Genomic DNA, 19,612 nt, shown 5'->3' on the forward strand with positions numbered 1-19,612 from the left:
GTGCCTGAATGAGCGCCAAATAAGGAAAGGAACTATAGGACAAATTTAACCCTGTTATGGTAATAATAATTAAATATTGGACGAATAAATACAAAAATCAGTCAATTTAATTTATCCAGTGGTTATCGAATAGCTGTTTAACTACACTGTTTAGGTACAAACTACGTTAGTAGTACCCACCAACATTTTCCAACACTACCAAAATGCGATTTTTAATCTGGTGATTTCCAGGACGAAATGGACGAAAACAACCTAATTTATGGGCTAGAACTACAGGCCCGTGCCTTGACTCCCCAGTACGGTGAAAGCAACGACGTTTGCTTCTTTATAGCCACCAATTCCCTGAAGCCAACGAATCAGGTGCACCTAATTCAGTACGAGGAGGAACAGGGAACAACCGTGCAATCGAAGGTAAAAAGCGGGGAATTACGTGGAAAATTTGCAAAAATTCGCATGTTCTAGGTATTTGAGCACGCCTTGGGGGAAGTGTGGAAGCTAAACAGTTGCCCCCACAACTCCCGCCTGCTGGCATCTGTCTACAATGTTCAGAAAGGAGCCCAGGTTCTTGCCCAATCTGCTCTGCTAACTTTGCCGGAGGACCTAAACGCCGCTTCGGATGCGGAGCAAATGAAGTCAGAGTACATACCCTGGGCGCAAGTGGAGCTGCTGAACACCGAGAGCCTTGGCGAACGGGTGAAGACCATAGAATTCCATCCTAGTCAGGAGCAAACCTTGGCCTGCGTCGTGGACAACAAGGTGGCGGTGATGCAGCGCGCAGAGTCTGAAACCCGCGTGGTTGCCGAAGTGCCAACCTCAGGATCGGCGAGTGCTAAGCACACGTCGCACTTCACCACCGGCAAATGGTCGCATCACCACCAGGGGCACCAGTTCCTCACACTACACGACGGCAACTTAAGTGCCTACGATGTACGAGACACGCAGCACTGTGCCTGGAACATCAGCGACGCCCACGGCCAGATGGTGCGCGACCTAGACTGCAATCCCAATAAGCAGTGCCACCTAGTCACTGGCGGCGATGATGGCTATCTGCGGATCTGGGACTGCCGAATGCCCAAAGCGCCAGTATTTGAGCGCAGCGATCACTCCCACTGGGTTTGGTCCGTGCGCTTCAACACATTCCACGACCAGCTGCTCCTCTCCAGCTCCAGTGACTGTAAAGTGCTGCTCACCTGCGCCGGTTCCGTCAGCTCCGAGACCCAAGTCCAGGCCGGGCTGGATGACACAAATTTCGGCAGTAGCGGCGGTGGTGCAGAAACTGAAGACCAGCGCCACAAACTGTTGCCGGACGGACTCCTGCAGACCTTTGACCAGCACGAGGACTCTGTATACTGCGCGGAGTGGAGCAACGTGGATCCCTGGATCTTTGCTTCGCTCAGCTACGACGGCCGCGTCATAATCTCCAAGGTACCCAAGCAGTACAAGTACCAGATTATATTTTAAGCAATTAAACGTAAAACTAATTAAATAGAATAATATGCAAGTGTTTAGCCTGTATCCTCGGATGTGCAGTCGGAGGAGTCGTTGGGATTGGCCGTCTCAACGGAGCACACTCGCTTGATCAGCTCGTTTTCTATCTCCACAGTGCCATTGTCCACGGCCTCCTCCATTTGCACGTACTCAATGGTGGCCGGCGTTGTCTTCTTGGCCACCGCCGTCGCTGCTGGAACATCAGGAGGCGCTACTGCTGCCGTTGCTGCTCTTTTGGCCTGGGCTTCCGTATCATCTTCGGCTTCCTCAGCCAAACTGCTGCGCTGCGGCTGCACCTCGGCGTAGATGGCGGGGAACTGCTGCTGTAGCTTCTGCTTGATGACCCGTATCTTTCGGAATATGTAGTCGAGATCTTTTTTCATATCGTTGAGGCATTTGACATGTCGCTTGAAGTCCTCGCTGGCACTTTTCAGGCGACTCTGGGACAGGGCATTGCAGTTTAGCAGCATCTCGTTGGTTTTCTCGAAGCGCTGCAACCTGGGTAACAAATTAAGCATAATTGAATCTGGGTAGCGTCTTGCCTAGCTTACATTTGCTTTTGTGCTCTTATCATGGTCTCCACATCGCCCTGATTCACCATTCCAGCCAGGCTTTGAATAAAGGCTTCTGCTGCTGAATTTCCAAAACCCGTAAAGGATTCCATATCCGGCGTGGCGTCCTGGGATTGATGCACATCCGCAATGTGACTCATCTGACTCATTATTAGCCTGGTTAAATTTGATTTCAATAAAGTGGGTTTACATTGTTTACAGATTTTAATTTGTTTACTTACTTTCTTTGTTGGCTTTTACTTTGTGGAAAGTGTATTTATTAACTTTTAGAGATCTCTTGTGCTTAATATTATTTATGTTTCTAACTAGTAATACCGTGTATTTGTATTACCAAAACATTATTCTTCAGAAAGAAATTTTTGTTTGTATATTTTAAGCTTAGAAAATGTATTTTTCAACAGCTGTTCTAGGTACAAGTTTTAAAGTAGTGTTAGAGAACGCAAAATTATAAGAGTGGTATAGTGGCCAAACAAAATATCACGATATAAATATATCATTTTGAGGAAAATATCGATATATTGTTTATTTTTTGATTTTCAACAACACTAGTTAAGTTAATCAAGTTTATTTTTGCATTAAAGAAACATGAAGCTTGCTCCGACTGTCAAGTTAAACAATGGCTATGAAATGCCAATTCTGGGCCTCGGGACCTACAATGTAAGTGCCATAATCTAGATAAAAGCTAATCAGTCAAAGGGAAGGTAGAAAATGTTGATGGAACCTTCCATTCCTTCGTGACGTTAAACAATTGTGAAATTCGCCGGGTCGCAATCAAGTGTATGTTGTGTACGTTATCTGTAGCTAAAGAAATCTCGTTGTGTGGATGCAGTGCGCCACGCCCTAGAACTGGGTTATCGTCACATAGACACCGCCTTTCTATACCGGAATGAGGGACTAGTGGGCAAGGTATTGAGTGAATTTGTGGGGGCGAGAAAAGTAGTCCGAGAACAGGTGTTTCTGGTCACAAAGGTGAGTCGTAGGACGTCCTAGAATCAGTGCTTATTGGGTATATAAATAGGTCATCGATATCCTCGTAGCTCTGGGACATCTATCACGAACCGAAGAGGGTGCAATATGCCTGTGAGTTGCAGCTGAAGCAACTGGACGTTGATTACATAGATCTTTACCTGATGCACTCGCCAGTGGGTGTCCATTATATCTCAGATGAGGATATAATGCCTCATCTGGAGACTGGAGAGCTGTGGACCAAGTGAGTCGACGACCCCAACTGCTACTCCCACAACCAGACAGAAACTGATCTTTGCTGAATTCCCAGCAACGTGGACTACGTGGACACTTATAAAAGCATGGAGGAACTGGTGGACTTGGGAATCGTACGCAGCCTGGGACTGTCCAACTTCAATGCTCATCAGTTGCAGAGATTGCTGCAGAGCTGTCGCATCAAACCCGCTGCTCTTCAAATCGAATGTCACCCGGAACTGGTGCAAATCCCATTGATCGAGCTCTGTAGGATGCACAACATCACTGTGGTTGCCTACTCGCCATTGGGTCGTCCCACCACCGGCAGACCCTTGCCTGAGTACTATAAGGATAAAGAAGTTCTGGCTATGGCTAAGAAGTACCAGAAGACACCTGCCCAGGTGGTCCTTAGATACTTGGTGAGAAGGCCCCAGAGTTTGAAGGGTAGAAGAGCAAAGCGAATTAATTACCAATGTTTCGCAGATTGATCTTGGCACGGTACCCATTCCCAAGGCAGCACAAAAGGGTCACCTTATGGAGAATCTAGATGTCTTTGATTTCAATCTTACACCCGAGGAGTTGCTGCACTTTGAGTCTTTTAATCGAGGCCATAGAATCTGGAAGTTTGAAAAGGCCAAAAACCATCAGTATTATCCTTATTAGAGCGGGCTTATATACTCCTTAAATTTAAAACTTGTCCATAAAATAACATACAAATAAGATAATTTAAGTGAATGAAAGTATGAAGATGAAAAGACAGCACCCTAAGAGTTGTTCCAGATAAAATCCACATCTTTGATTGTACATTCTGTGAAGCTGTCATGGATTTTGTTGTCGGGCTCCAAACTGGACACTCGGTGCCCGACCTTGACATAAAAACTATACCATATCGAAATCGACACACACCTTTGGCTTCGTTCACAATTAGATCCCTTTTACTTAGTTATATTTTATGCTACAAGTTTGCGCGATACCTGGTAATGATGAGTACGAATCCATTGGAACTTCCAAAACCTGAAGAGGAGATAGAGCAACCGAGTACCAAGCGCGATTTCTTGGGATGCGCCCTTGCCAATGTGGTGGATCGTGCACGACGCCTGAAAATGAGCAGTGTGGAGAACGTGACATATCTTTTCGACAAATCCTCAGACGTCGTTCTTGATTACGGGACCAAGCCATCATCCGTCAAGACGCAAGTCTCAAAGCCTAAGCTCGTCAGCACTCGGAGCCGCTTATGGCGCAGGCTACAGAAGTCGGAAATTAAACTACAGACGCCACGTAGTACCCAGTCCCAGACCGCTCGTTTGCCGTTGCCGCCACCACCGCCGCCTCCCTCGCCACGCTGTCCGAAGGCTAATGATATCTGTGTTGCTTTGGAGCACGCCAAGGAACTCCTGGACAACTACCAAAAGACAGATGAGCTGATCGATGGGCTGCTGGAGCAAGCCACAGAATTGAATCGGGAAGTCCTTTCCCAGTGGCAGCTGCAGCGCGAAGCGGACTTGGTACGCGACATCGAGGTGGAGTACAGCGAAGACTACATGTACATCATGTTGGAGTCTATAAGAGCGGAATTCAAAGACCCAGATCCTTGTGATAAATAGAGCTTGAACTTGATGTACAATAAATAATCCTTGTATAAATTAAATTTTTTCTCTATACTTTGTAATTTGTATTATTTCAGTCGTCAGAGTCGGAGCTAAGAAATACAAGCACATTTTCGTCATTGTTTTAACAAACTTATATTTTGCAGTCCAAGGACAATGAAGGCGAAGCTGCGGTGAAGCACGCCATCGATGTGGGTTATCGTCATATTGATACGGCTTTTTTCTACCAAAACGAGGCTGAAGTAGGCAAGGCCATTAGGGATAAGATCGCCGAGGGAGTGGTCAAGCGCGAGGATATTTTCCTGGTGACTAAGGTAAGGACTACAGATTTTTTGCTTTTAAAGTATAGTTAAACCAAAATCTAAAATTATTTCCAATAATACGAACTTTCCTTCACCAGCTGTGGAATGTGTTCCATGATCCTGCCCTTGTGGAAGGAATTTGCCGCAAGCAGCTGGCTAATTTCGGGCTGGAATACATCGATCTATATCTGATGCACATGCCAGTGGGTTACAAGTACATTGATGAGACCAACCTTATGCCAAAGGATGAAAACGATGTACTTCAACTCAGCGATGTGGACTATCTGGATACGTACAAGGCGATGGAGAAGCTAGTGAAGTTAGGCTTAGTCCGCAGCATTGGAGTGTCCAACTTTAATAGTGAACAGTTGGCACGCGTTTTGGCCAATTGTGAGATTAAACCGGTCACTAACCAAGTGGAGTGTTCGCCAGCTCTCAACCAGAAGGCTTTGACAGCCTTCTGCAAGAAGAACGATGTCACTTTGACGGGCTACACGCCTTTGGGAAAGCCAAAGCCCGATCTTCAAAAGCCGGACTTTATCTATTCCCCGGAGGTCACTGCTATTGCCCAGAAATATGGCAAAACAACACCGCAGGTTGTACTGCGTTATTTGGTAAGTTTAGACAACTTTCCTATTTCTAGAGATTAAATTTAATTTAGTTTTTATATTAATATTACAGGTTAGCCTGGGCGTTATCCCCATTCCAAAGTCATCGAATGCGAAACGCATTTCCGAGAACTTTGATATTTTCGATTTTGAGCTTACTCCCGAGGAGATGACCGTTCTTGATGGTTATCACACTGGGGAGCGTGTGGTGCCATTAAATTTAATCAAGGGACTGAACCACAAGTACTATCCCTTTGCCATTGAGTTTTAAACTTAAAAAAACACAGGTAGCGTAAATGCAGCTTTCACATGTCAATGTAGAAGTACACTTTATTACGAATAAAATTATTTTGTTACACATATATGTACATAAAAAATATATATGTACTAATTATTACTAGAAACATTCATTGCGCAAAGGTTATTGTGCTTGCTTGCGCCATAAAATCACACCTTCCTTGGAAAGACTGGAATATCTTAGACAATTAAGAGCAAATGGGAGCATCGATCTTTGCCTTGGCACGTTTGGCCATAAAAAGGGGGAAAGGTGAAAATGTTTGGAATAAGACTGAATGGCTAATGACTTTTTTTAAAGTCATCTGAACTAAATGATCCTAAAGGAACGAGAGTGTGGCAACTATTAACATTTTAAGCATTTTAAAACACGAGGTTGATCTGGAAAATATATTCAATTCTTAAAATAAACAAAAACTTAAGCAAATACTTAATATCCTATGACATTTAGTTAAAAGTTCTTAACTTAACAAGTTCTTATTCTTCTTTATGTTGTGTACTTTTAATAATCTTGTTAAAATAATGCAAGTTGAATTATAGCATTTAAAATCATTGTAATTCCCGAAATATTTGTTTTTCTGGATCTCCCACTTATCACTGGATCTATAATTTGGGATACTCACCAAATATATGAAATATGATGCGGAAGCTATTAGATCCGCCAACTGCATAAATGAAGCATGAAAGTATTATGGCCATTCAGGTGATGTTAGCTAATTACTGTTGGGGATTGTACAGTACATTTGGGTTAATCACCGCCACCCGCTTGCCCCCATACCTTAGTAGATAGTCAGGTGAGAGGTGACGTCACCTTCTGTAAACCCTAAAAACAAAAGAGATACTTGGGAGTGCACACGCGCCAAAACAAACTATTATTGTTTAGCTTTTGAACTTCCGTGGCAAGGAGGATCCACCATGCCGGGTTTTTTGGCCCCAATTTGGCTAGAGAGGATCGCTGGCATGCGCCACCTTGACCCAGGCCAAGAATACGAACCAGTAGTTAGCCTTTCCGAACCACTTTCCCATCTCCAAGCTCGGATTGGGTTCGGGTTGCTCCACTCACTCGCTGATGGTTCCACTCAACCGAAGACTCAGCTGAGCTGAATTGAGCTTAGCTGAACTGAGTGAAATCGCAGCTGCCGAGAGCGTGGTTTAAATAAATTTTCAGGCCAAAAATTGGCAGTTTCGCTCAAAGCGTGCCCACGTTCACATCGTCGCCAGTTGCGGTGCTCAAACACGGATATTCCGGCGATCAATTAGAGCCCCCGGGGATACAAATATTGTTATATAAGATTATCGTCGAGAGCGACTTGTGAAATCCCCTCCGAAATCCCAGTAGTGCCAGTGCGTAAATCAAAAGTGAGTTTAAGCCAACAGAATTTCTCAACATATGAATATATCAGCTTGAAATTAACGACAAAGGATCAGGCGAGATATGTGTGCCATCATCGGGGGCATTATGTAAAAGGCCTGGGAAAAGCTCATGTAGCGGCAAAGAAAAACTTTCGCTTTCACCAAGTACAGCTCTTTTTGCAGCGCAGTTGCGCGCATGCGCAGCGACATTTTGTAGACCGTTTTGCTACTGTGTTTACCTGGGATTACCAGCTGGCTTTTAATAGACTTTGTCTGCAATGCCGGAAATATTCCAAAATCGGTTAAGGAAATATTAATCCTAGATCTGTTAATTTTGAGTTCTTGTAACAAAGGATACCTTTTAAATATCAGAAAGGAAATTTGCTCGGCGGGTTAGGATCAGTTTGCTTTTAATATTTAAAATATAAATATATAATTAAAAGGTTTTGTGTAAATTCTTATAAATATTAATTTCTGATTAATAATATCTAAAGATATTTTAAAACATTATAAATAAATCGATTTATAAGCATTTAATTAATCATACAAGTTAGAGTGCTCAAAACAGAATTACCACTATAAAAGTACAAGTACAGTTTATGTGAACTTTTAATATTTATTTCTGAGTTGAAATTATTAAATTAAAGTTCATTTCAATAAAACAATAAGTTCCTTAATAAAGGAACTCTCGTTTGCAGTTAAAATATTGATGCTTTAATATCGATTTAAAGTTATAAGTTTATATTTTCATAAACATTTCACCAAAATGTTAAGCTAAAATCTCTTTTCACCCTTTTTGAAGTGATAAACTTGAAGCTAATCCCTCTATTATTTTTCCTTTGTGCATCTAGATCGATGCTAGATTTTAAAAGCAGGTGCGTGGGTGTAACCAAGCAAAGATTAGGCATTTGTTAATACCTTTTTAATCACGCTATATTGACCCACTGCCAGGCAATTATTTTACGGTCAATAGTCTTGAGTGCTGAGAGGTTTGAGCCTCGTCGCTGGTTTTGTAATTCTGTTTGCTGTTTGCTGGCTTAATTGCCGAGGCCCGCAAGGTCTTCTCGGCCGAAGTTGGCCAACGCCATAAAAGCCAAGTTGGATGGCTGCTTGTACTTGTGCGAGCGTTGTTCAAGTGTAGGTATAATGCAATTTGTGCGCTTCGCATATAAATATTCATGGCAAGTGGCAGTGGCTATTGTGCAACTGCCAGGGACGCAGTCCCAGACGTCGACGTGACGATTTCCTTTGACCAATAACCAATAGCGGCAATAGCCTCGACTGTTATTCTGGGCGCTATAAACCGTAGGCCAGTAAATAAATCCCCACCTCGAGTGCAACTAATGAGTGTTTGCTCGGACCCTGACTTGACCAACATGACTTGGATTAGTATTAGGCCTTGGCTAGCGAACGTGGCCAGGCTGCCTAATGACTCTACAACGCCACCATTAGATTCTCGACACATGAATATATATAAAGCACAACTCATCCGGGGAACATTAGCGATCGGAGCGATCTCTGCCCCTGTAATTGTGACAGAATGCAATCTGCATGATAATCCGGAAAGGCAGATGCAAATATCGTCAAGTCGTAAATTCGCTAGTTCGTAACTCGTATATATTCCAAATGTTTGAAACTGAGGCACAGCTAACGCATATATTGCCAATGGGCACGGTCATGGGGTGGGATTGAGTAAAAAGGCACTTAAAAAAAAGAGGGGTTACCTTATGAGAATAAGGTGTAGTGGAGCCGTAAAAGTGTAAATTAAAATTCAAATTTTTTACGAGAAAAATCTAGGAGCTGTGGGAACATTTGCATACGTTACATTAAAATGTTTATTAAATGTTTATCGTTCCAAATCAATTTTTATTAACTTAAAATCACTGCTTAGTGATCTTGAATGCATTTTTGCAACGTAACTAACATTGATATTATAAGAAACTAGAACTTCCCATCTCTTTGTGAATATATTTGTTTATATATGTTTTCAAGGCAGGCTGATCTATTATTAAATAAGTTGAAAACTCCAATTTACAAACGTATTCTTTATACACAAAGTTGATTAACAAATCTTTAAATTGATTTAAAATAAATTAAATACTATAATATATTAAGAAATATGTTATAAAGATAAAAATGAAATAAGCTCCTCTAAAACCCAGTTAGCTGCAATTTCTACCCTTAACCTAAACCTTAATCAATATTCACTCGTAACATTTCTTTCTCTGTATAGTGTGGGGAGTGGATTGGGATGGGAAAACCAGTTTTGAGCATTACTCGGGGCCTGCACTCTTTACTCTTACCAAAAAAAAGCGATATTGTGGTCCGTACTATACTTACTGATATACGATATGTATGTAGTTCGGTTTGGCAGCTTTTATGCTGTGATGTAATCAACGAACGGGCTAATTGGCGGAGCGGAAAACGAAAACGCAAAAGAAACGATAACGAAATTACAAATCGCATGTTTCACTAGACAGCCATCTTCAGCACGGCATATGGATGTCAGTATGGCCCATAAATGATCGAGTTACCAAAGCCTGAACTCTTTTGGGCCACATATCTGATGATCACTTTTTTGGAGGTATTCAAAGCAGGGGTAATTCCACACGTTCAATATATACATATATTTTTTTCTGTTTACATCAGCCCCCAAAAAAAGAGCGATGGATCGATTGCGTTGAGAAAACTGTGTGAAGGCCATGAAAGTGAACAAACTGGTCATAAACAGTTTGTTGACCAAAAAATAGTTGGTCGTAGCCGACACCTTGTTTGCCAGCGCCAGCGCCTTCGCCATAGCCATCCATCCATCCGATCCGCAATTACAGGGCAGTCATCTTTCTCTCGACCTTCGACGGGGTTTTTTTACGACTAGAAATTTAAATGGGCAGCCGTTTGGAGCTTGGAGCTTGGAGTTGGAGCTAAAATGACAAAACCGAGTGGGTCCAAGACCAAACCTTCCGATTTTCGTTTCATATGCAAAGCAGTGTCAGAGCCGGCTAAGATTTTTTGGGTCACGGTCAATGGACCTCTGTAAAAAGCGAAAAAATCAGCTGTGCTGGCTTCATCGCGGAAATGGCACCACCACCATTTCTGTCAAAGAAATCATCCTCATGCATATTCAAGTCCAACAATGGGGCAGAGCTACTGTGGTGAGCTGGATGCCCACGCAAGCCATTGCACTCCCAATCGAACCATTCCGGTCTCCATGACATTGTGCAGTCAAAAGTCAAGTGGGATTAATTGGTATGCATATCTATGTGGGCATATCTTGGATATATATCTGTGGTGGCTGGTCCAGTAAACTGCGCTGACCCTTGAGAGTTCGACTCCGAGTTCGATGAATGCTTTAACATTTTGTTTTTTTGTGGATTGCGCAACAAAGTAGCAACTCGGCTCAGTTCGTTGGCGGTTACACCTGACCAAGGGCAACTGGCCAATTATATTCGCCGTGAAGAAATCTGGCAGTGGCAGTGGCGATTTTCAGACTGATTTTCGCTGACAACTGGACCAAAAATGCGGTCTTTAATTAAATTGTTATCATATCTTAAGTGGAATTTAAAACCTAAGGGGGCGGGAGGCATTACATAGTTGAGCTGGTATTACACATTTTTCAATTTGGTTTAAATGAGTGCAGTGGAAGGCTTATAACGAGATATTTTTAAGATCAGCTTTCGCTTTTATCGAGATTACTCTTAATTGACAGAGTTCATGTTTGAAGTTGGTTAAAAGTTAAAAGTGGTTGTAAAATATGATGGTAATCTTTATGTAATCCCTTGCAATTTTATTTATAGATAGGTTTTCACTTGGGTTTTAAAAATATAAGTTAATGAATTATATTTTTGGTTTAGTAAAGCTTAATGGAATTTATTTAAATTGCATTAAAGAATTCCCTATTTATTTGTACATTATCATCATTATAGTATGTAATTTATTATACATTTTCTGTTAAAAAGATATTTCGTATTAATGCTTCATTGTATATTTCTTAAAGTATTTAATTAGTAATTAAGTTTTTCAAGTCTTCTTAACTCAAGCAACCAAGACTAAGTGCGAATTTTAATGACTTTTATGGCAATTAAAAAGAAAATTTAGTTGGTTAATCGTGAGAGTCGTGGTCGTGGTCACGTGCCTTATACAGGTGAAAGTGAGAATTGGGCAAAGAGTTATATCTTAAAGTGTCTATATCTGAACACTTAAAATCTGCTCTCTAAATTTAATAAAATTATAATTTAATTAACTATTTTTCCCTTTCCCTGACAGTGCTCGAGACCGAAGTGCTGCAACAACCAAAACTGAATGGACCAGCGGACAGTTCTGGCGGGGATTATGACCCCTATGTCTGCGGCTTGAGTCCGGCCATGAAGCAGGTGGCCAAGGAGGAGCTTCACGAGGATGAGAACATTAGGCGTCAGGCTCTGGCCCAGTTCCGGGAGTGGATCGACAAGCATCCTCATATCCGCAAGTGTCGCACGGATTCAGTTTTCCTGCTGCGCTTCCTTCGCACCAAGAAGTTCTCCGTGCCCGCCGCCTGTGAGATGCTGGAGCGCTACCTGACCATCCGCCAGCTGTTCCCCCAGTGGTTCAAGCAGTTGGACATCAACGATCCGGCCATTAATGAGATCTTTGAGAATGGATATTTGGTGCCTTTGCCGCAGCGCGATGCCACAGGACGTCAAGTGCTCTTCTCCGTGGCGGGCAAGTTTGATCCCTACAAGGTGACCTGAAAATTGGGAAAAGCTATAAGGAAAATGTATTAATTAAATATATTTCCATCAGTTCTCTTCGGTGCAAATGGCTCGCGTGCACAGTTTGATTTGCGAGGCTCTCCTAGACGATGAGGACTCTCAGGTGGCTGGATATGTGTACATCAACGATGAGAGTGGCATGAACATGGGCTTTGTCAGCCTCTGGTCACTGACCGACCTGCGCAGCATTGTCAAGTGCATCCAGAACTCCACCCCCATGAGGCACAAGGAGACGCACTTTGTCAATATTCCACACTATGCCAACAGGATCATCGAGCTGGGTGTGTCCATGCTCAGCGATAAGCTCAAGAAGCGAATTATTGTAAGTTTTAAGATCATGTACAGTCAAAGAGATTACTTATTCTACTCTCCTTGCAGGTTCACAAGAATGTTGACATTCTAAAGACCAAGATCGATCCCGCCATCCTGCCCAAGGAGTATGGCGGCACCGTTCCCATTGCCGACATGATAGCCGAGTTCAAAGCGAAGCTCCTCAAGCGTCGGGCGGCGATCCTTGCCCTGGATGATATGCAGATCGAGGTCACCAAGGATGCGGCCAACTTTGCTGGCAATGATATTGGCGACATTGATGCTGGGGTCGTGGGCAGCTTTAGGAAACTGGAGGTGGACTAGGCGCCATCTCAGCTAATACCCTCCATTCCCGTAGACTAAGATAGGATAGGTCAGGATACCATTGAGACAGTCGACAAGACGCGCGGGCATGCACACTTCGTACCTATTTAAAAAAAAAAAAAAAAACAAGCATCACCACTATATTATATAACTACCAAGGTCTCGCCGGGGACTTTGATCCCGTCCAAAAATCCAGAGTCCTTAAACCAAATATGGTTTTTGGGTTCTGTGGTTTTGAGTTCCCACAGTTGTATATTCCATCCATGCGTTACGTTACGTTAAATGAATGTCTATTTAAATATATGTATATACTTATTCTTGTGAATTTTAATTACTTAAAAGTGTTTTTATTCTTACTTATTAAGATTAATAGGGAATTTTATAATGTGCAGATAATTGATTTTTCATATATTGGGTTTTCCTATTGAAAAGCTAAGATAATGGAAAAACCTTATTGAAACACTCTCTTAATAAGAAAAATATTATTATCTCCCTATGGCACATGTTTTTCGATATAAGGAACTCAAATATTGCTCACCGGCAAGAGTTATGACGCATTGTTAACAGCGGAAGGAAATGGCTTTGGTAACACCACACCTTTAAGGTACAGTAAATGCTCTCTAGAATTTACTCTGGGTTTTCAGATTGAATTTTGAAGATAAATTATTAAACCTGAAATATTAAACAATATTCATATTTCTGTACTTATTATTTTAACTATACAATTTTTGTCATAAGCCTTAGATAATTGTTCGTAAAAGCCAAGCAAATTTATTTTCATCTAAATTAGATAAAGCCATTTTGTATTAATTTATAATTCGGTTTTAATTTTATTAAAATCGGACGACTATAGCATATAGCTGCCGTAGCAACGATCGTTTAATGTATGTTTATCTCCCTCTCTCTCTCTCTCTGTGTATCTCTAATGTCTAACAATTTCTCTGTATCTCTATAGATATCCTAATCGCTAACATGCTCTGCCTCTTTCTAGAGATAGCTCTTACTCCCTCGCTCTCACTTTCTCTGTTCTCTTTTCTCTGGGACTATAAATACAGGCACACAGGCCTGTGCGCAGCCTCATTCTGTCCGCGACCTCCCTACTGGACACATCTCTTGTGATTGTGATAGATAGTGATAGTGATTGCCTGATCACCTGCACTGGCCAATGAAATAGATCTGGATAATTAGGAAGAACCAGTACTATATATGCGATTTACCAATTAATTCCCTTATTGCCAATACTTAATATAAATTTAAAGTGATACAGCAATTTGTATTAAAGACATCTACACAAGTTTACACCAAGAGTAATTACTTAACTTATTATGCGACTGAGAAATAATTAAAAAGTATGGGTTACAACGATACACCAATTCTTTTAATGGAGAGTTTTTACTGTACAAAGTATTTCTTAGGTATTTCGGAAATTTGAGTGAAAAGTACCGTAAGTGGGTGACTTCTGCCTGTGTAGCTGTTAAAGTTTAGAAGACTCTAGCTACCTGAGCTACACGATGGCCCCGCTAAGAAGACCCAATTACAGTGCAACCGCTAAGTGGTTAATTCCAACATGAGCTTAATAAAATATGAAGAAAAAGATTCTTGCCACCGATCTTTGTACAAATGTCTGTCTGTAAGTATGTATGTATATATGTAGGTTCTTCCCATGTTCAAAGTATCTGTTGCTTTGTAGCGCGATAACGGTGACACAAGCCGCGACGAGAGAATCTCAGTGCATTCTACGGTCGCCAGAAGAGAACAAAAGTTCTTAAGCTCCAAGTATGAGTAAATACTACAGTTGTGTTAAAAATAATAGGTAACTAAAAGAGTTAAAATAAAATACTAAATATACATTTTTTTGTATTAATATAGTATCTTGTAATTAATTATTTTACATTTTAATGAGACATTTCTAATTTCTCAATTAAAAAACATAATGTTTCAAATTTTAATGCTTTGCAATTCTTTTAATTCTTATAAAAATTAAATAAATATTCCAATTTGTATCTCCAAGGTTTTAATACGAATCTGTGTTAATTAAAATATCTGAAAATATTGATATATCCACAATTAATGGAATGTATCTCTATCTTTAGAGCTATAATCTTGACCGCTGCTGTGGGCGGCGTGTGCGCGACGAGCAACTGTGTGTCGGCATTATGATTGTACGCTTATTATTATGGCCGCATACGAAGTAATTTCCAAGTTACTTTTCAGTTGAGCGCTGGAACACCTGGAAGAACGTAGCGACCAGATCGCCAGCAGTATCTACTGTCTGATTCCGATTCACGTTCTCATTCGCGTTCTCGATTTAAGTCGTTAATTGTTGCGCTAAGTGCTCTGCTTTGTGAACTGACCTCTCGAGCACTTGTTGTTGACATCTCCACGTAGCGCGGTTGTGAAATTCTGTGAAGTTCTTCTGCTCAAATCTTCTAATTGAAGTTTTTAGATTGTCAGTCTGCGTTTTGCATCTGCATCTTAGTGTTTAGTGATCTTTGGAGATTGTAAGCTTAACTTACAGATTTGTATGTACATTTATAAGTTTGCCGCCGCTCTCTGGCGTATCTAATTCCAATGGTCACGATTAGCAGTAGTAAATGGGAGTGTAAATGAAAGAGAGCGAGCTTTGCATCGAACAGCTGTTTGGGGAGCACGAGCTTTGGGGTTTATTGCTCTTTGCGTGAGCACTGCACTTTCCAGAGAGAGAGACAGAGAGGAGGGAGAGCGAGTGATAGCGAGAGTGGGGCAAGTTTCGTTATCAGCGCAAAGTACGATTCGTAGATAAGAAAAAGTCGGCGGCGGGTGTTAAGTCACTTACAAAATTTATCGCTTCTTGGCTGTGTTCGCAATCGGATGGAAACCCCAGAGAAACCAGTGCAACGCGGAGTGAAATATAACTAGAAACAACCACAGCCCACACTCGCCATGAACAAGCTAAGGGCCCTGTTGCCCGGCCAACATTCTTCCACGAACGGGGCTTCCAGGCACTCTGTGGCCCTGGAACCGGAGATCGGTTTCCAGATCACCATTGACAATCCCAAGAATAGTGACCAGTTCAAGAATTCCTCAGCCGTTCCAGAACTGAATGTACATTTGATTGCCGCCCGACATCTGCCATCGCTGTTCGGCTTCAAGATCGTCCAGGGGTATTTGATAAAGGTAAATTAGTGCTAATTAGTCATGATATTATGTGATGTGTGATATGACTTAGTTATAGAACTGTGAAAATAGCGTATTTTACGTTGGTAAACAACCCAACAAATGACAAAGATACAAAAGTATCTGAACTGATTGGAAATCTATCTAGAAGGTTTCTAAGAGTATGCTTGATTCTGGTTGATATAAACGTGTCACTTCATACTATTTCATATCATTTTAAAATTGTTTGAACACTTTAGATACTTTTCTTAACATTATTGTGCGGGAGACCTGAGATTTCTGTGGCACTTAAATAAGAATATATTTCGATAAAATTAAAAATAATTCCCAGACTTATACTTTTTTTTAGAGTGTCTATAAAGAGTTTTTAAATCATTTCCATTTGATAAAATTAAAAAGACATAATGGTGAAGTTTTACAATACTTTTTTTCACATAATCTACAGAAATTAATCATTTTTTCAATTAGATTAGACTGAAAGTGGGTCATAAATGGTTACAAGCAATAGTAGAAATTAATCAGTTTACTTATCAGTTAACTTATCTAAATACTACAACCACAAATAAATTAACTATAATTAAAATTGAGAACCAAAACTTTATTTCCCTAAATTATTTAAAGTGATTTTTATTGAATTCTTATTTGATTTCCTCTCTAAGCTGCGTATTTTAGCTTCATGTAACTATACTATTAAATATATCACCGATCTTATTCTCAATGTCCATGGAAATTTTCAATAAAAGTTTAAGATAATATCCAACTATTGAGCTAAATATTTACAAAGGCATTTACATTTCATTTACTTGGCACCTCACTTTATTTTCCCAGCGACCCAGAACATATTTCCCATTTATTTATTATTCAATGTATCTATTTCTGATCTCCCCCATTCCCCTGACTATTACACAGGTAAAGCTATTTCCCGGAACGAAACGCATGGACAGCAGTATTCAGACCAACACGTGGCCAAAGTTCAATGAAAATTTCAAGTTTCCCCTGGTGCCCGATATCAAGTATGTGTGATATATGAAGCGATACTATGAATTTATTAAAAAATTTGTAATTAAATACTTGTAGATCCTCCATGAAGCATGTCGGACGGCGCTCTACACCGGCAATTGGTCAGGTGAACAGCTCTGATCCGGAGCCGGGAGACCTCTTCTCCGGACAGTTTGTGGTCTTTACGGTCTACGCTTTGCTGGAACTTCCGGCCGCAGTGAGTTGGTCACACAAACCTCCCAAACTTGGGTTAAATCCCTTTTTTACCAGAACTTCAATCGTTTTAATAAGACCTACCGCTCGCTGAAAGACAAGAGTACCAGCTTTGTTCAGCGTTTTATGGATCCTACTTCCGGAACTGCGGATGCATCTAAAGCCGAGAATGGAGGAGGCAAGTCCAATACTGACCAGGTCAAAGGGAAGAAAAAGTCTGAAAATGCCAGAGATGCCATGCCACCTCTTACCATCAGTGAATCACGCAGGAATATTGGTAAGAAAATGGGAATACATTTTATTAAAATGAAATATTTTGAGGCTCTTAAAATTCAACTTACTGGTGCCAAAAAGTATGCTATAAAATGTGTCACATACCAGAAATATATGGAATTTGTTAATAAAACATTTACTTGTTTAATTTAGGACATCATTTGAAAAGATCTTTTAACTAAAACTATTTTCTAATGAAATTCCAATTCATTAAGAGCCATAAGAATATTATTTTAATAGTGACTTCTAATATTTTTGATCATATTTCTGTGAATTTATTCTTGTCACATTTTGATGTTGAAACTATCTCACAATCAGACATGTATATAAACTATCTGTATATTTTTTGTTGTGTTTTCCCTCTCAAGGTTCCGTCACCTGCTACCTGGAACCCAAGCTATTCGAGCGCAATAGCCGAACGGGGTGTTATTCGACGGAGGAGCTGTGGCTGCCCATTAAAGATATCACCACAACGGTGGCCAAGTCATCGCCGAGCAATAACAATGTGAGTAGGAAAACCCATGTACTGGTATTTCATACCTGACCCAGAGTATTGCTAAACAAGTTCACCCGAACTTAAACTCGAACCCGGTGTTACAAAACACACGCGACATGGCTTGTTAAATGGTAATGGAGATGTGCGCTTTTAATTGTTTAATTGCAAAGTGAAAGCTTCCCGGGAAAACACAACAACACTCAGCTCGACAAAATGCTTAAATGAAAGCAAATTTTTTAATTGCAACCGAACCGAAAAAAAATTAATGCGCAAGTTGAGTCAATAGTGTTTGGGGGGAAATGATAAATTGAAAGCCAAGCGCATACTTTTTTACCCACACCATATAATGTCAATAAAAAGGGTGTCGGTGTTATATTAGTTCATTCCAGTTTAAGTCAATTATCTTATCAGTCGATGCGATTTCAATTTGTTGACATACCCGATGAGAATATAGGTTTTTAAGCCAAAATGGTCAGCATATCGAGGGTTAGATGTCTAAGAAACTTTTACGAAATCCAGATATTGATAAAAGTACTTGTAACTAATTATTTGATAAAGGTAAAGGGGAAAAATCTGTAATATATATTCGGATGTTTAACTATTCTTTTAATCACAATTATAATAATTAATTTAAATATATTTCCCTCCATTTCAGCTGACAAACTCTGCCAAGGGTGTGGTGGAGCTGGCCCTTGAGGTGCGTGATCTCCTGGAATGTGACTCAACCGCCGTGGATCCCTCAACGCCTCCGCCAACACCCACAAGTCCAACCACTCAGCCGACTCCAACTCCCAGCCCAAATACTCCATCGGCGAATAATTGGCAACGGATGACCGCCGAAGTGAAGCGAAAGATGGGCATGAGTAATGTGAGCAACTCTGATGCCGGCAGATACTTGCTCCGGCTGACAACCACGCGGATGCGATGCTCCAACAAGGTCAAGGACGAACTGGAGGCCACGGCCAGTTCGGGGGTGTATGTGAAGACCACCGCCTTTGAGCATGGCATCTACATCGATGCTTGGAAGTCACCTGTCTTCTTTCCCTCGCTCTCCACCAAATGGGACGATGGCTCCGGCGAGGGTACCATAGACATTCCACTGCAGAGACTTGACCAGCTGGAGGACATTGTTGTTCGCATCACGCTGGCCACCAAGAAGATGGGCAAGAAGCTGGTCCTGGGCACCGTCATAGTGGGAGGAGATCAGGCGGGCGACACGGGCTCCGAGCAGATGCGACTCATCCGGGAATCCCCGCCAGGACAACGGGTAGCAGCCTGGCACTGCTACCACTAGGAGCAGCTGCTCCTCCACCATGGCAATGTAAATAGCATCATCACCTTTAGCCCCTGCGCATGCTGTATGTACGAGTATTTACTTTTCGATCGTTAAAAAATATTAAATTTAATTGCGAATTGTAAAATGCTTCTTTGGGAAAGTTTGGCTCATTTCAACGTCGACGACGTGTAACACACAGTTTATTGCCAGCGTAATGGCAGTGATTAGACAGAGAAAAATCCTATAACACACTTGGGTTTGATATTACCCGCTAAAGTATTAGTATAAGACTTAGAAAAACTAATTCCAGAAGAAATATATATTTACAAAAAGATAAATAGCAATTATATTGAGTCCTGTTTATTTTTGTAAAAATGTAAAAAGTTTGGTTTGT

General features: G+C 41.1%; 7 protein-coding genes and 2 long non-coding RNA genes across 12 annotated transcripts; 6 read left to right on the forward strand and 3 right to left on the reverse strand.

Moving 5' to 3' along the window:
* The first annotated feature begins 45 nt into the window (after positions 1 to 45).
* Positions 46 to 1,494, forward strand: LOC110190806 (EARP and GARP complex-interacting protein 1). Of its 2 annotated transcripts, none has more exons than XM_086834464.1 (3): positions 46 to 165; positions 232 to 411; positions 463 to 1,494. In XM_086834464.1, the coding sequence occupies exons 2-3, from the start codon at positions 238 to 240 to the stop codon at positions 1,459 to 1,461; spliced, it is 1,173 nt and encodes a 390-aa protein (XP_086690590.1). In that variant the 5' UTR covers positions 46 to 165; positions 232 to 237; the 3' UTR covers positions 1,462 to 1,494. The 2 variants fall into 2 exon arrangements, with proteins under 2 accessions (XP_086690590.1, XP_086690591.1); XM_086834465.1 differs by having other exon boundaries at positions 50 to 154.
* Positions 1,438 to 2,530, reverse strand: LOC110190809 (kxDL motif-containing protein CG10681). Its single transcript, XM_020961458.2, has 3 exons — positions 2,282 to 2,530; positions 2,040 to 2,216; positions 1,438 to 1,986 (listed from the first exon to the last, which is right to left on the reverse strand). Exons 2-3 carry the CDS (start codon positions 2,207 to 2,209, stop codon positions 1,506 to 1,508), a joined length of 651 nt encoding a protein of 216 aa, XP_020817117.2. The 5' UTR covers positions 2,210 to 2,216; positions 2,282 to 2,530; the 3' UTR covers positions 1,438 to 1,505.
* A 45-nt stretch (positions 2,531 to 2,575) lies between these two features.
* On the forward strand, positions 2,576 to 4,908 carry LOC110190807 (aldo-keto reductase 1B). Of its 2 annotated transcripts, none has more exons than XM_020961455.2 (5): positions 2,576 to 2,717; positions 2,862 to 3,029; positions 3,098 to 3,270; positions 3,337 to 3,679; positions 3,744 to 4,908. In XM_020961455.2, the coding sequence occupies exons 1-5, from the start codon at positions 2,646 to 2,648 to the stop codon at positions 3,921 to 3,923; spliced, it is 936 nt and encodes a 311-aa protein (XP_020817114.2). In that variant the 5' UTR covers positions 2,576 to 2,645; the 3' UTR covers positions 3,924 to 4,908. The 2 variants fall into 2 exon arrangements, with proteins under 2 accessions (XP_020817114.2, XP_086690592.1); XM_086834466.1 differs by having other exon boundaries at positions 2,660 to 2,717; positions 3,079 to 3,270.
* On the forward strand, positions 3,727 to 4,908 carry LOC110190808 (uncharacterized). The gene has a single exon (XM_020961457.2). It carries the CDS (start codon positions 4,082 to 4,084, stop codon positions 4,862 to 4,864), a length of 783 nt encoding a protein of 260 aa, XP_020817116.1. The 5' UTR covers positions 3,727 to 4,081; the 3' UTR covers positions 4,865 to 4,908.
* Positions 4,909 to 5,019: 111 nt separating this feature from the next.
* LOC147643510 (aldo-keto reductase 1B-like) lies at positions 5,020 to 6,638 on the forward strand. The gene is made up of 3 exons (XM_086834467.1): positions 5,020 to 5,181; positions 5,268 to 5,783; positions 5,851 to 6,638. The coding sequence occupies exons 2-3, from the start codon at positions 5,361 to 5,363 to the stop codon at positions 6,046 to 6,048; spliced, it is 621 nt and encodes a 206-aa protein (XP_086690593.1). The 5' UTR covers positions 5,020 to 5,181; positions 5,268 to 5,360; the 3' UTR covers positions 6,049 to 6,638.
* Positions 6,639 to 7,243: 605 nt separating this feature from the next.
* On the forward strand, positions 7,244 to 13,136 carry LOC110190548 (clavesin-1). Its single transcript, XM_020961098.2, has 4 exons — positions 7,244 to 7,430; positions 11,688 to 12,142; positions 12,204 to 12,494; positions 12,551 to 13,136. Coding segments are annotated over exons 1-4 (1,002 nt in total). The 5' UTR covers positions 7,244 to 7,429; the 3' UTR covers positions 12,806 to 13,136.
* On the reverse strand, positions 12,763 to 15,757 carry LOC147643511 (uncharacterized). The gene is made up of 2 exons (XR_015272044.1): positions 15,621 to 15,757; positions 12,763 to 12,908 (listed from the first exon to the last, which is right to left on the reverse strand). It is a non-coding gene; the product is annotated as an uncharacterized LOC147643511 (long non-coding RNA).
* Positions 12,913 to 13,290, reverse strand: LOC147643512 (uncharacterized). The gene is made up of 2 exons (XR_015272045.1): positions 13,163 to 13,290; positions 12,913 to 13,095 (listed from the first exon to the last, which is right to left on the reverse strand). It is a non-coding gene; the product is annotated as an uncharacterized LOC147643512 (long non-coding RNA).
* Positions 15,006 to 19,556, forward strand: LOC110190508 (uncharacterized). 2 transcript variants are annotated; one of them, XM_020961029.2, is made up of 6 exons: positions 15,006 to 15,961; positions 16,871 to 16,974; positions 17,039 to 17,177; positions 17,231 to 17,450; positions 17,815 to 17,951; positions 18,598 to 19,556. In XM_020961029.2, exons 1-6 carry the CDS (start codon positions 15,728 to 15,730, stop codon positions 19,234 to 19,236), a joined length of 1,473 nt encoding a protein of 490 aa, XP_020816688.2. In that variant the 5' UTR covers positions 15,006 to 15,727; the 3' UTR covers positions 19,237 to 19,556. The 2 variants fall into 2 exon arrangements, with proteins under 2 accessions (XP_020816688.2, XP_086690589.1); XM_086834463.1 differs by having other exon boundaries at positions 15,011 to 15,961; positions 17,252 to 17,450.
* Positions 19,557 to 19,612: the final 56 nt, after the last annotated feature.

Source organism: Drosophila serrata, unplaced genomic scaffold, assembly GCF_035046125.1.
Source record: "Drosophila serrata isolate PLE 108 unplaced genomic scaffold, ASM3504612v1 contig_272, whole genome shotgun sequence".
Lineage (NCBI taxonomy): Eukaryota > Metazoa > Arthropoda > Insecta > Diptera > Drosophilidae > Drosophila > Drosophila serrata.

Bases quoted from the DNA above. Each gene is read 5' to 3' on its own strand.
- LOC110190806 (XM_086834464.1), top strand. From the start codon at position 238: ATGGACGAAAACAACCTAATTTATGGGCTAGAACTACAGGCCCGTGCC. The intron at 412-462 runs GTAAAAAGCGGG...CGCATGTTCTAG, and splicing joins GAACAACCGTGCAATCGAAG to GTATTTGAGCACGCCTTGGG.
- LOC110190809 (XM_020961458.2), bottom strand. From the start codon at position 2,209: ATGAGTCAGATGAGTCACATTGCGGATGTGCATCAATCCCAGGACGCC. The intron at 1,987-2,039 runs GTAAGCTAGGCA...TTTGTTACCCAG, and splicing joins ATAAGAGCACAAAAGCAAAT to GTTGCAGCGCTTCGAGAAAA.
- LOC110190807 (XM_020961455.2), top strand. From the start codon at position 2,646: ATGAAGCTTGCTCCGACTGTCAAGTTAAACAATGGCTATGAAATGCCA. The intron at 2,718-2,861 runs GTAAGTGCCATA...CGTTATCTGTAG, and splicing joins TGGGCCTCGGGACCTACAAT to CTAAAGAAATCTCGTTGTGT. The intron at 3,680-3,743 runs GTGAGAAGGCCC...AATGTTTCGCAG, and splicing joins AGGTGGTCCTTAGATACTTG to ATTGATCTTGGCACGGTACC.
- LOC110190808 (XM_020961457.2), top strand. From the start codon at position 4,082: ATGGATTTTGTTGTCGGGCTCCAAACTGGACACTCGGTGCCCGACCTT.
- LOC147643510 (XM_086834467.1), top strand. From the start codon at position 5,361: ATGCACATGCCAGTGGGTTACAAGTACATTGATGAGACCAACCTTATG. The intron at 5,784-5,850 runs GTAAGTTTAGAC...TTAATATTACAG, and splicing joins AGGTTGTACTGCGTTATTTG to GTTAGCCTGGGCGTTATCCC.
- LOC110190548 (XM_020961098.2), top strand. The intron at 12,143-12,203 runs GTGACCTGAAAA...TATTTCCATCAG, and splicing joins GCAAGTTTGATCCCTACAAG to TTCTCTTCGGTGCAAATGGC. The intron at 12,495-12,550 runs GTAAGTTTTAAG...CTCTCCTTGCAG, and splicing joins AGCTCAAGAAGCGAATTATT to GTTCACAAGAATGTTGACAT.
- LOC110190508 (XM_020961029.2), top strand. From the start codon at position 15,728: ATGAACAAGCTAAGGGCCCTGTTGCCCGGCCAACATTCTTCCACGAAC. The intron at 15,962-16,870 runs GTAAATTAGTGC...ACTATTACACAG, and splicing joins TCCAGGGGTATTTGATAAAG to GTAAAGCTATTTCCCGGAAC. The intron at 17,451-17,814 runs GTAAGAAAATGG...TTCCCTCTCAAG, and splicing joins TGAATCACGCAGGAATATTG to GTTCCGTCACCTGCTACCTG.